Source organism: Rhinolophus ferrumequinum, chromosome 7 (assembly GCF_004115265.2).
Source record: "Rhinolophus ferrumequinum isolate MPI-CBG mRhiFer1 chromosome 7, mRhiFer1_v1.p, whole genome shotgun sequence".
Classification (NCBI taxonomy): domain Eukaryota; kingdom Metazoa; phylum Chordata; class Mammalia; order Chiroptera; family Rhinolophidae; genus Rhinolophus; species Rhinolophus ferrumequinum.
In genome coordinates, this window is record NC_046290.1 from 46,236,109 (window position 1) to 46,249,457 (window position 13,349).

The 13,349-nt window shown below is 35.2% G+C and overlaps 1 protein-coding gene across 1 annotated transcript in view; it reads left to right on the forward strand.

Moving 5' to 3' along the window:
- The window catches only part of FCHO2 (FCH and mu domain containing endocytic adaptor 2), a 101,959-nt gene extending 90,780 nt beyond the window's left edge, over positions 1 to 11,179 (forward strand). The window contains exons 21-26 of the mRNA XM_033110524.1: positions 2,278 to 2,433; positions 2,794 to 2,926; positions 5,677 to 5,876; positions 6,623 to 6,687; positions 10,712 to 10,876; positions 11,157 to 11,179. Of these exons, the coding sequence (XP_032966415.1) occupies positions 2,278 to 2,433; positions 2,794 to 2,926; positions 5,677 to 5,876; positions 6,623 to 6,687; positions 10,712 to 10,876; positions 11,157 to 11,179 (742 nt within the window). The remainder of the gene's footprint in view (positions 1 to 2,277; positions 2,434 to 2,793; positions 2,927 to 5,676; positions 5,877 to 6,622; positions 6,688 to 10,711; positions 10,877 to 11,156) is intronic.
- The last annotated feature ends 2,170 nt before the right edge of the window (positions 11,180 to 13,349 follow it).

Here is a 13,349-nt window from a genome sequence, read left to right on the forward strand (position 1 = left end):
AACTTGGTTTTGTTTACTAAAGTATCCTCAGCACTTAAAGTCTTGCACATAGTAAATACTCAAATACTAGATGACTGAATGTATACTGAATGAATAATGTTATGCAAAGTAGGGGTATTGATATATGCTATGAAGAAAAATAAACCACGGTGAGGGGATGGAGAATTACAATAGACAGCTACTATTTTAGATAGAATGATCAGAGAAAACCTTTTGGAGGTTAATGTAAACAGATGTTTGAAGGACATCGAGGAGTAAGTCCCGCAAGTACCTGAGAAAAGAGCATTCCGGTGAGGGTAAGGCACTGAGGTAGAAGCATGCTTGGCATAGTCAGGAAACAGCAAGACCATGTATGTCACTGAGTAGAAGTAAGCAAGGAGGAGCGTAGTCAAAGAGAAACCCGTAGAGGGGCCAGATCAGGTTGGGCATTGTAGAGAATAAGAAGTTTGGAATTAATTTTAGTGAGGTGCAAAGCCAGTGGAGGCTTTTAAGCAGAGGAGTGATGAGGTTACTCATGTTTTTGAAAGAGCACTGTGGCTGCTACATAAGAGAATAAACTGGAAGGCGCCAGAGTAGGTGCAGAGAGAGAGTTAACCACAGAAGTCCAGGGGAGAGATGATGGTGACTTCTGTATCGGTATTAGCAGATGAGATGGTGAGTAGTAATGTGATTCTCAATATGTTTTGAAAACAATTGTCAAGATTTGCCAAGAAAGTAGATTGCTAAGTGTGAAGTACTTATTAAGACAACTTAGTGAGATTGTAGAGTTGATAGTTGAATTCATAATTCTGAAGTTCAAGACATAGGTTCAGGCTAGAGATAAAATACTTGGTAGTCATTAATTTGTATATATTAACTTAAAGCTAGGGGCCTTAGAGAGTAGAGATCTGACGAGAACTAAGTCCTGGTCTCCTCCACAGTTTAGAAAACAGGAAGACAAGAATGATCCAGCAAAAGAGTTTGAGACAGCAAGCAGCAAGAGAGGTGAGGAGAGAACCAGCAGAGCAGTGTCCTAGAAACTAATTGAATAAATCCTTTCATGGAGGAAGGCATGCAGCTGTACCTGATGCTGCTTGACAGGTCAAGACAAATTGCCCATTGGCAATTTGGAAGTCACTGGTGGCCTTCACAAGAACAATTTCAGTAGAGTGGTGGAGACAAAAGCCTGCTAGGAGGGAGTTGAGGAGCAGGAGATGATGCAAATAATAGTCTCCACTTGCTCTCTCCAAATACAGTTAACTCTTTCAGGATGTTTTGCTCTAAGTGGAAGCAGAGAAATAGGGTAGCAGCAGAGATGATAGAATCAGAGGAGACTTTTATTAATTTTAGTGTTTAAGATTAGATTCATTTTAGCATGTCTGCGTTGGGAAAAATCCAGTATTTATGGGAAAAAATTGAATCTGCAGGAAAGAGAGGGGACAGTTGCATGAGTGAAGTCCTTTGTTACAGGAGCTTCAGTGCAGAAGTGATGGGATTGGCCTTATGTGCATAGATTGATTGATCATCAGAGTCAAGTAGGTTAGGAGTTTTGTAGTGAGAGTTATGAGAAGGTTCTTATTTTACTTCCTCAGTAAAATTTAAAGTAAACTCATTGGTTGTGAGTATGGGGAGGGAATATTGCAGGTTAGAGGGAATAAGGTTGAAGTTATGAAAAGAACTAGGGAATGTAGTAGAATTGTCAGGTAAGGTGACCAAAGTATTGAAAGGATTATCTGTGTGGATATTGAAATCACTGAAAATATAATGGTCTATCACTATACTACTACTCCACACACTGGGTCAGAAGCTAACATTTTCAGAAAATGAAAAGGGAATGTTAAAGATGACTTGGAAGGGAGGAGCTAGCGAGTAGTATAATTCAGTGGTATGAGTTTCAAAAGAAGTTGGAGGTTTTTGGAATGAAGAAGGGATGTAGAGTTGGAGGAGACAGTGAGGAGCAAGGAGGACATCTGCCCTGCCAGCATCGGGCCCACTGTTTTGTAGGGTCTGGAGGGGAAAGTTGCGACAACTGGGGATAGTGGTACCTTCCAGGACAGCCAGGCAGTTGCTTCAGCCGACAAGTAGAGGGACGTGTTCATTGTGCCTGCGTTTGTGTTTGGAGTTTAATTCTAGGGAAAGATGATGCTAACTGAGTATGTCATTTCACACAGGATCATTTTTTTAATAATGAAGTTGACAAATTTATTCATAATTAATGATAATATATATAAAGTCCTTTTTAAACTAAATATGCTTTAAATTTAAACTACTAAAATTTTTCAAAATCCCCAATTTCAGGTGTATTGTGAAGATCACTGGTGACATGACAATATCATTTCCAAGTGGAATTATTAAAGTTTTCACTAGCAATCCATCTCCAGCTGTGCTATGCTTCAGGGTGAAAAACATCAGCAGACTAGAGCAAATTCTTCCAAATGCACAACTTGTGTTCAGGTCTGTGTACTTTTGTTTCAAAGGTGAAATTTCTTTTTAAGAAATTTTTCCTTTTTCTTTGAAGCAATAATAATTTAATTTGAAGATAGTACCAAAATTATTTATTATGATTGAACAACTTCCTATGGTTTGTTTTGTTTTTGGTGTGGTGGTAATTATTGTTAAATCCCTCTCTACTATCCATCTTCTCATCTTTCAGGCAAGCTTCTGTTATGTTTTTTTCTTTATCCCCTAATTTTAGTTTTCCCTCTTCCTACCTTTTGGTTCCTTGCTACTAGTCTTTCCCAAGTCACCAAATTACTACACACAGGTAAAGGATAAAGTCAAATAAAATGACAAAAATATTTCTTATACATGCAGTGATCCATCACAGTGTGATTCTAACACAAAAGATTTTTGGATGAACATGCAAGCTGTTACTGTCTACCTCAAGAAACTATCAGAGCAAAATCCAGCTGCTTCTTATTATAATGTAGATGTATTAAAGTATCAGGTGAGTCGTTGAAAAAAATCCTAAATTAAAACATTAACAAATAGCATTAAATGAATATGTCATGGCCAAATGAGGTTCATTCCAGGAATGCAAGGATGTTTTAAAATCAGAAAATCTGTTAATAAGCCTATAGAGAGTTTGACTAATTTGATCAAATTCATCATCTATTTTTTATTAAAATACTGAGTAAATAGAAATACATGAATGTGTCCTTAACCTGAAAAGACCAACCGCATCATTCTTAATAATGAAACACCTAAAGCAGTCAGCCAAAGTCAGGAATGGCAAAGACAACCGTCATTTCTGTTATCATATAAGATCTTTCAGTATGTGTTAGTACAGTTAGATAGGAGAATAAAATAAGCGGCAATAAATATTAGAAAGGAGGAACCAAAATTGTTATTACTTGTGATATTATATTCCTGGAAAACTCAAGAGAATCAACTGAAAATCTGTTTGATACAGGAGAATTTAGTACGGTGGTCAGTTTAAAAATGAATAGCTTTTGAAATAAACAGGAAAACGAATGGAGGAAAATATTCACAGTAAAGAAACTAACTAGGAAGAAACATAACACAATCTCTACTGACTTGAATATAGTTAGAAAGGAATACTTGATTCATTCAAAGGAAGACTTACAAGTTTAATGTAATCCTGATCGGAAACCCAGTAGAAGTGTTTATGTATTTGTGTTGGGAGACTTGAAAGTCATTTTCAAGTTCTTTGGAAAAATAAAGCTTAGAAGAATGAGTTAAGAAATGGTTTAAACAGTAATGTGGAGTAATGTTTTAATGGGAAAATTATTATAAGGTGACAGTGTCTAAAATAGTTTGGAACTAGCACAGCAGTAGATGGCCAGATAAATGCAACAAATTAGGGTATACAGAAATAGACCTAAGAATAAATGGAAAATTGTTTATTTGACAAAGTAGCACTCCAAGGCAATGTGAAAATGATTGAGTTTTTCAGTAAGTGGTATTGAGGTGGCAGGCTAGAGATATGGAGAAAAATTAAGCTGAATCCCTAACTCATCATCTTTAACCAAAATAAAATCCACATATGTCAAAGGTTTAATAATAATAAATGAAACCATAAAGATAACTAAAATAAATCATGGGTGAATATATGTGTATATATGTGTGTGTATGTATATGTATGTATTATTTTTATTACATTTTTAAATCTTAAAGTGTGGAAGACCTTTCTAAGTATGGTACAAAACCCAGAAGCCATACAAGAAGAAAATGAGATATTTGACACAAAAATAAATTTGTGTATGAACTATTTGAGTCAAACAAACCCTTAACAGAATCAATATTTAATCTGAGGGGAAAGTATTTATGATACATAAGATAGACCAATAGGCTTACTCAAAAGAGCCCTTGTAAATTAGTAAGAAAATGTGAATAACTCAGTAGACAGCTTACACAAAGGTGCTCCATGTCAATAGCAATCAGGGCAGTGAATATTCAGACAACGAGATACCAATTTTAGCCCATCTGATTGACAAAAATAAAATGGCTGTGTTAAGAGCGTTGTGATCACTTGTTAGTAGGAGTACAATTTAATAGAATCTCGTAGAAGGCAATTCTATTAGATTATTGAATAGATGTAACCTTTAATTCAACAATTCCACTTCCAGAAATCACACAGGTGGGCAAAAAAAAAAAAAAAAAAGATAAGGAACAAAGGATATTCACTACCGTATTGTTTGGAAACCACCTAAATACATACACGTCCACAGAAGAAGAGATTGATTAAATGAATTACAGCCATTAAAAAGAATGAGATGGATCCATGTTTACGTATGACTAAAAAGTCTAGAAGGATATGTACCAGGATGTTAACAGTGGGGAGTAAGAATGCCAAGGGATAAATCTGCTATTTCTTAGACTTCTGTATTGTTTGAATTTTTAATAGGGTAGTTTTATTAAAATGGCTTATGTTTCTAGGAGATAAATACTTAGAGTAAAAAAGTGCTGCTGCCACTCAAGTTGGCTTAAAATTTATTCCAAATACTCATCATTCATTCAACAAACATTTATTCCGTGTTTACTAATTTCTGGGAGTAGAATGGGGAGATAGTAAATGTAAGAAGTAAATAACATCGTGTTACAAACTAAGTAGTGTGGAAAAAGGAAAATGTGTATGTAATAAGGTACGGAAAATTGCATTTTCAATGTAAATTTAAACAGGGTCATCAGAGTAGGTCTCATTGAAAAGGAAGCATTTGAGCAAGGAACTAAAGAATTAGAAGAAATCGTACTATTTACCATGGTTCATGTGATTAAAATTAGACATTTAAAGTTGGAAGTATTCCAGTTTCAGGCTTGCATAACTTCATGGTAACTCATCTGTTTCTCTGTTTTAAATCTAAATTCTTATAATTCAGAAAGAATCTTAGAATTCTACGTAGATTATTGAGAGGTATTCAAACGTTACATGCATAAATAAAAAGCACTTGATAACATTGCTGAATTCTGGGCCCTGTACCTAAGCTGTTGAATCAGATTTTTGGCATATGGAGCCAGGGGAATGTGCATTTTAAACAAACACCGTGGAATTTTTGATGTAGGTAATTCTAGGTCCAAACTTTGAGAGTGACTCTTACTCCTTTGAGATGAGCTCTGCCTAGAAAAAGACAGCTCCCTCATTTATTTTTGATTCTGTGAACTCCTGTGTTCAAGTATACATGTCATTGACATGACTTTTTTACTTTTCAGGCCAAATAATTGTTTTTCTCGTTAAAGGTGTCATCAAATGGTATTCAGTCCACTCCTCTAAATCTTGCAACCTATTGGAAATGTAGTGCTGGCACCACAGATCTTAGAGTGGATTACAAGTACAACCCAGAAGCGATGGTGGCACCGAGTGTGCTTTCCAACATACAGGTGGTGGTCCCAGTGGATGGAGGGGTCACAAACATGCAGTCCCTGCCCCCTGCAATATGGTAAATGAAGTCGATTTCTGAATTCCTATGAAATTTCTGTTTCAACTCCAACTTTTAGAGCCTAACTTCTGAAAGTTGTCATATAAGTTTGAAAAGTTTTAGTGTATTTTTCCATAGAAACCATGCTATAAAAAGATGTTCATTTTACTAGTCCAGCCACAGTAGCCATAATCCAAAGTAAACAAAACTAGTTTTGCTGTCAACACGCACACTTGAATCATTCAAGACAACTTTACCCTTAGGCAAATTGCTTAGCCTATCTAAACATTTTTTTGTTGTTTTTCATTTAAAAAATAAAGATCGTAAGTATTTTATCAGGGTTAAATATAGCATCTGGCACATCTATAGGAATACTTATCTGATTGATTAGTGTTTAGTAGTATTAATTACTCCCATCTCTTACCTTCCTCTCTTGTCCTCTCTATTGATATTAGTATAGACTAACCATGCAGTAATAAAAACGTGTTCTTGAGTAACGTGTTCTTGAGTAATGAAGGAACTGTCACCAGTACATTTTCTTTCTCTGACCAGTGGGAAAGAGAAGAATTACATAATTTGGTAAAATTCCATTTATTGAGAAAGATATAGCATTATATTTATATCATAAACATTTTCACTAGGTGATATTTGAAATAAATTTAGCACTCTAGTTGTTATAGCAAAATATTTAAAATGCATTTATTGAGTGCCCTCCATGTATAAGATGTAATACTAGCCATTTAATCTGAAGATATTTGTGATTATAGGAATGCAGAACAGATGAAAGCCTTTTGGAAACTGCCTGGTGTTTCTGAAAAATCAGAAAATGGAGGTAAGTGTGTGCCTGCTTTTTTTTACTATGTGATGTCACTGAAAGGGATTTTTTTAAAGGCATGTTTATAGAAAGTTTTCTCCTGGAATTTCATGCCTTCAGTTCTAGAATTGACCACTAGGTGGAAGTTCATCCCTTAAATAAGAGTGGACCAGTTGAGATTCAGAACATATTTTTTCTCCTCTAGATTGAATGTGCTTTCTCTGTAAGAAAAATGTTTTGCTCTAACTTTATAAAAAGTAAATGCTAATGTTCACATACTAACATTAAGAGAAAATACCTAATTTAAAGAAGTAGAACTGTCTATTCCAGCTAGATAACTAATTGAAACTGATTTAACACACTCTTTAGTCTCCCAGAAATCATGTAGAAGCTTCCAGGCTTTAAAAAGCCCCCTTGCGAAATGAAAGCAAAAATAAATGAAGGGGACTATATCAAACTAAAAAGCTTCTGCACAGCATAAGAAACCATTATCAAAACAAAAAGCAGCAACTGAATGGGAGAAGATATTTGCAAACAACACCTCCAATAAGGGGCTAATATGCAAAATATATAAATCATACAACTCAACACAAATAAACAGTCCAATTAAAAAATGGGCAGAGGATCTGAACATTTTTCCCAAGAAAATATACAAATGACCAACAGATGTATGAAAAGATACTCAACCTCACTAGCTATAAGGAAAATGCAAATCCAAATCACAGTGAGATACTGCCTCACAGCTGTTAGAATGGCTATTATCAACAAGACAAGAAATAGCAAGTGTTGGAGAGGCTGTGAAGAAAAAGGAACCCTTAGATACTGCTGGTGGGAATGTAAATTGGTGCAGCCACTATGGAAAACAGTATGGAGGTTCCTCAAAAAATTAAAAATAGAGCTACCATACGACCCAGTAGTTGTTCTTCTGGGTATCTACCCCCAAAATTTGAAAACATTTATTTGTAAAGATATTTGTATCCCTATGTTCATTGCAACATTATTTATCGTAGCTAAGACATGGAAACAATCGATAGATGATTGGATAAAGAAGATGTGGTACATACACACAATGGAATACTACCCAGCCATAAGGATAAAATAACCGCCATTTGCAACAGCATGGAGGGATCTTGAGTATCATGCTAAGTGAAATAAGTCAGATGGGAAAAAACAAGAACTATATGATTTCACTCATATGTAGGATATAAAACAAAGCAACAAACGAACAAACAAAACCAACTCAGACAACAGTATAGTGGTTACCAGAGGGGTAGAGAGGTGTGGCTCAAATATATGGTGATGGAAGGAGACTAGACTTTGGGTAGTGAGCACAGTGCAGTGTACAGATGATGTATTACAGAATTGTGCACTTGAAACTCACAAACCCCCTTGCCTACTTTTATCTTCCTTAAGGGAAACTTTCCCGGTCATTTCCCCTTATTAAAACTAACCATCAACATTGAAATGACATCTAATTTATGTATGAAAGCTTATACCATATTGTATGAAAAAAAAAGCAACTAGCCAACAACCTTCAATTCTGTGATAATTTTTTTAAGGAGAAGCAAGTAATTGCCTCTTCCCACCAAGTCTGCTTCTGTGTTCTCAGTGCATAGGAAAAGGTGCTAGCTGATCACTCCTAGTATGTCCCCTAACTCGATTTAGAATACAATGCCCGGGACAGTCAAGTCTTTAACATTAATTGCATTTTCTCTTAAAGAATTATCCTGCCCTCTTTTGAATGCCTAATTAACCTCCAATAACTTTTCCTACTAAGTAGGTTTTTTCAGTTTTTCAAGTTTTGCAGTTTTTTTTCTGTTTTGAACATTTTAAGCATAATGTGATCAAAACATATAAAACATTATCAGTTTTTCTCTAGGTATTTCTGCATAAAGGACCAGAAGCATATCTGTATTGTCTATTCATTTATACCTGCCATGCTGAATCAGACTTTTACTAGAGAACCACACATTGGGTGAAATAATCAAGCTAATCTACTGCGCCTGTTTGGTTGCTTATTTTCAGGTGGCTGACTACTGAGTTTTAATGTAGCTATGTGGCTTTTGGGGGAGCAAAACTGAAATTTCTAGTTGAAACTGGAAATAAACCAGAAATCCTACTTGAATTGAGGGTTTAAAACCAGTTAGCAAGGAAGAAAAGGATGTATTTCCCCCCCTATTTCATGAAACTATGCTGTTGTAAATACCAAGAAGGGAATTTGTTCTCTCAAAAACAGGACAGATTTTCTAACCAGATTATTTTAATAGTTTCCCTCTGCTGTTCAGGTATCAGGGTGTCTATGTGAGGAAATGGAAAAATACTATAAATGTGGTTCTGATTTGGTCAGCCTTTAAAAAGAAATATCCAAATTAGAATACTATAAAATAGAAATCTGTTTCTATCCTGGCGTTCTGCCCAGAGAGGGACAGGAAGTAATTCTGAAGCTTAAGGATTGCCAAGGTGGCTGCTCTTAGCCTGTGGCAAACTTGCACAGAATTGAATTGCGTGTCAGTTGTACAGGTTTAAGGAGGACTTGGACAATGGTTCAGAATTAGGCAGCAATTCATCTCCACCAGACACAGTAGTATAGAGCGGACCAGTGTTAAAATACTTTCTTCCAGATTTCTCTCTGTAATGTTCAACTTCCGTGCAAGGATTCATAGAATGTCACTCCTGTAGCAATTCTGTCCACTTTCTCCAACCATAAACCTGGTAACCTCTAGTAGACTCCTCCTTTCTCACCTCTTGTTTCCAGCTCCTGAATATCTTACAGGTGCATTCCTGCTTTCCTTTCCTTTCGCCTAGTTCAGATCCCCTTTTCCCCCTTTTCCTGTCACCTAGAGTCCTAGACTATTTTATTGACTTTCAGTTGGTTTTCCTACCTTGCATCTTGTGCCACTCTCCTCTTCTAAAACACTAATCTGAAATGTTTTTGTCTTATCTTTGGTGGCTCCTTGTGGTTATTTTTTTGTCTCGGCATATAAAAGATATTTAGAGCTTATTCCTTGCTACATTCTAGTCTCATCTTCCGTCACTTTCCTCCTGTTCTCCAGCTCTTCTAGTGTAGATGCAGTTCCCCGAAATGCACCACTCTTTCTCAGGTCTCCAGTCTCTATACCTGTACTTACCGCTGCCTGAAATACACACCATCACCCCCCACCACCAGTTTATGTGCTTTTGTGCCCCATGTTTTGTAAGCTCTTTTACGGCATTTGTCAGACTTATCATAATTATTTGGTTTAGTATTTCTTCCATGCTCTTAGGTATGAAGTATGTTGAATAAATGGTTATATAGAAAAGAAAGCACCTCAGAAATATCTACTTCACACGTTAGACCAGTTAAATTTTAAAAAGAAAGGTGACTAGAAAATAGTAATGTTGATGTAACTCTTCCTAATCTTAGCTGTCTTCCCTTTTTGCCCTTCTCCCACCCCCATGATATGGTACAACAGTCATTTCCTTTTGACTTTATTCCTACTCATATTCCTCCTAGGGCTTCCCTTTGACCTGCCTTCACTGACTTCCTTCTTCTCTTTGATTCACTTTTCATGCATGTGGCTTAGGAATCTCAATAGCAAACACCCGTGATATTTGTATTACGTTAAAAGAATGGATTAAAATTATTTACTTAACGAAAATTCAGATCCACCAATAAAGTCTGATTTGGAAACCAGATGATGATGCATTTACTGTACACATTTCATGACTTTGGCATGGGCCTGATAATGCAGAGGGTGCCAAGAAAATGTACACATTTTAAGAAAGGGGGAAAAAACTTAAAATTGTAATACACGATACCGATAACAAAAGATGAATACAAGTCATGTTTGACTTCTGCAATTACAAGAGGTGCTCAAAGTGGTTACCATCAGCGTCCAGACACTTCTGATTATGGCGAACTACTGCTTGAGCAACTCTGACCAAAGTGTCCATTTGTGTGCATTTTTTTGGCACCCCCGGTAGTTTAGCTTACTTGCTCATTTGATTTTTTTTGTTATGAAATGTGTTTCCCTATGTAAGTTCTTTATTCTTTTCCTTGTAGGTTCTGGGTCCCTCAGAGCAAAATTTGATCTTTCAGAAGGCCCTAGTAAACCCACAACACTCGCAGTGCAATTCCTCAGCGAGGGAAGTACCCTCTCAGGAGTGGATATTGAACTTGTAGGCACTGGCTATAGGCTTTCCTTAGTAAAGAAACGGTTTGCCACTGGTAAGTTGGGAGGTTTCAAGCTTTTAATGCACATGGGAAACATTTGTATTCTAATCTAAAGGCATGGAAAATTTTCTTTGACCTTTGGTACAAGGTGCCAGGTAGAGAGAGACACACCTGGGAAAGAGTACCTATAGGTCATTATAGCTGAACAGCTGTGATCTGATTCTGATGTATTGTAAACAGCAGATGGGAACTGGGGTTCTGTATCTGTAACCACAGCAAACGTCCTTTGAGTTCATTGAAATTGTAATTCCAAAATCTCCTTGGTGTTTTTCAGGACGATACCTGGCGGATTGTTGATGGACCTAGGAAAGTGGTTGGCTCAAGGGAGTAGTACAGACCTGCCATTCTGCATTATCTGTCCTTTACAAACACTATTCTAACTTGTATTATGCCTTTGAAACAGACGTAGTTGAGAGCTGACTACAAATATTAAATTGCACCTTTGAAGTGAGTCATTGAAAGAAATAGCACTGAAATGATTTTCAACGCTGTAAATAATCAACTGCAATATTCAGGAAGCACATTGATTCAGATTCTCAGTAAAACGAAGTTCTCATAGGTAGAAATTTTAAATTATCTTCAGTGTCTATATTGAAAAAGGGTTATAATGTAATACCAGGCATAAAATTTGAGGAGAGCAAGCACAAAATAATTTAGCTTTCCATAAATTTTTAGAGTCAGAGATATTTGAAATTTCGTAAGTTTGCTATTGAATGGATATAAACATAACGTGAATCCTATGTTTTGGATAATGTTAATTTAGAACACTCAATCAAATTGAGTTATGTGCCATAAAAGTAATCAGACCAGAGTCCGAGTTGTATGCAAAAAATTTATCATTTGATTCTTATAAACATATAACTGTAAATGGTGTTTTATATGATTTTTTAATCCTCAAGTGCAATGTGTTTTAAAATAAGCTTGCAAAAGACAGCAGAGAAATTTACTTCTGCAGTTAGTAACTTTATAGAAGTTGTGATTGTTTTGATGAATTAATGCTGTAGAGTTAATTTATTTTTATATGGATTGCATAATGTGTGCCTTTTAAAACAATAACAAAAACCAGAAATGTGCCTATCCACTTTGTGTTCATTAATGTGCCTCACTTTTTTCTCACAGTCTGGATGTCCTATTCAGAATCTATGGTGGTCAAGCATTTTTACAGCATAATTGCAATTTTTGTAAATAACTTTGGCTGGAATTAGGAAGGGAAATCAGAATAATTAAAGGATAATTATCCTTAAGAACCCTGGCTCACTTCTTTAATGAAACACGGTAGCCACTAGAAAGAGAAATATACCTAATAGCTTATGTTTACAAGGAAAAAAAATTACTTTCAGATATTCGACCTTAACCTATCAAAAGTATGTAAATCTTAAAACAAATTCTGAAAAACTATAGTGGCAAATTGGAAACTTTAACTCTGAATTTAGCATTTCCCTCCACTCTTGTTTATCAGTGGAAAGTACACTTTTTCTTTTACTGAATGTGTTGTGACCATGAATTTTGTAGTATTTTGTGAGGAACATATTTTAGAAAAGATTATTTTTGGCATTAGAGAAGTCTGCCATTTGTTTTCATTTCAATGGCTGGAAAAATTACCAATTCGTATGTTTCTATTCTTATTTAATTGCCACCTGCTAAAAATAGGGCAATTATTTAAAATGATGGATTGGGTTAAGCATTTCTTAAACTAATATTAAATAGTAAAAAACTTTAACTTTATAGCAAATCCTGATTAATCGAAGGCATTAAATATTTTGGACAAAGTTTCATAATTTACAAATGGGAATTTTATTTATAAGGATAAATACCAGTGTCCTGCATTTTGCATAGAAGTGATAAATTGTGTTATATATATGATAATTTATATAAAACCACTAATTGTTCTGTTAAGCTTTACAGAAAATAAAACCTACTACAGAAAATAAAATCCCTACTACTAGACATTTATGTAACATCTTGCTATACTAAGTGCAGGAGAAAATCTACTCATTAGCAATATATATATATAACACAATATGTGCTTTTTTATATATTCAGTGTTAGCCCAATTCTAAATTTAGATTTGACTACAGTAATACGTAAGACAATATGCTAAAATGTTCATCTTTACTACATAGTGAGCAAAATTAGAAATTCTAACTTTTATATTGTGCTTTCTAAAATGCCAATTTACAGTCCCTTCCTGGAATCCTAACTGTAACTGCATTGCAGTCAAACTGCTTTTGAGCAGTTAATATTTTATTATTGGAATTCAGACACTGCTATATTCACCATGTTGGTTTTTAATCAAGTATTACCTAAAAATGTACAAGTTAGTGAAATGGTTAAAATTCTGCACTTTCTTAGTTACCATAGTCTTCATACCAAGTGTCAATAAATAAATTTGTATTGGGTGCAGGTTACAATTTTGAAGCCATATGAGTTTATATATTTTTCATTTAAAAACCCACTAATGGTGTAA